Source organism: Tupaia chinensis, unplaced genomic scaffold (assembly GCF_000334495.1).
Source record: "Tupaia chinensis unplaced genomic scaffold, TupChi_1.0 Scaffold000323_1, whole genome shotgun sequence".
Taxonomy (NCBI): domain Eukaryota; kingdom Metazoa; phylum Chordata; class Mammalia; order Scandentia; family Tupaiidae; genus Tupaia; species Tupaia belangeri.
Genome location: NW_006159817.1, coordinates 1,143,339 through 1,143,686, shown reverse-complemented (window position 1 = coordinate 1,143,686; position 348 = coordinate 1,143,339). Strand labels below are relative to the sequence as shown.

General features: G+C 60.6%; 1 protein-coding gene across 1 annotated transcript in view; it reads right to left on the bottom strand.

The window, feature by feature from the left end:
- Positions 1-222: 222 nt before the first annotated feature.
- Positions 223-348, bottom strand: part of LHX5 (LIM homeobox 5) — a 20,760-nt gene continuing 20,634 nt past the window's right edge. The window contains exon 7 of the mRNA XM_027773122.1: positions 223-341. Coding sequence (XP_027628923.1) covers positions 223-341 — 119 coding nt within the window. The remainder of the gene's footprint in view (positions 342-348) is intronic.

Genomic DNA, 348 nt, shown 5'->3' with positions numbered 1-348 from the left:
TTTTTTTCTTTCTTCCTTTCCTCCCTTTTTTTTTTTTTTTAATTTTGAAGCCGGGGAAAGCGGAGCGAGAACGAGGATGACAAAATGCCACTCGGCTTGCAGAGAGGGGGCAGCCTCGTCCCCGCGCTTGGGCTTCAGGCCTCTCCTAGTCCAGGGAGGTGGCGGGTGGAGGGAGGCTCGGGGAATCGAGAGCGTGCTCGAAATCTCTTGACCCTCCGGTGTTCACTTTGGTCCCAAGACATGGAGAGCGCTGGCGGTGTGGGCTGGAGACGGGAGTCGGCCCCCCTCGGCGCCCAGCCGAGGAGCAGCTGCCCGCACAGTGCGGACCCGAGAGAGGACCCCTGAGGG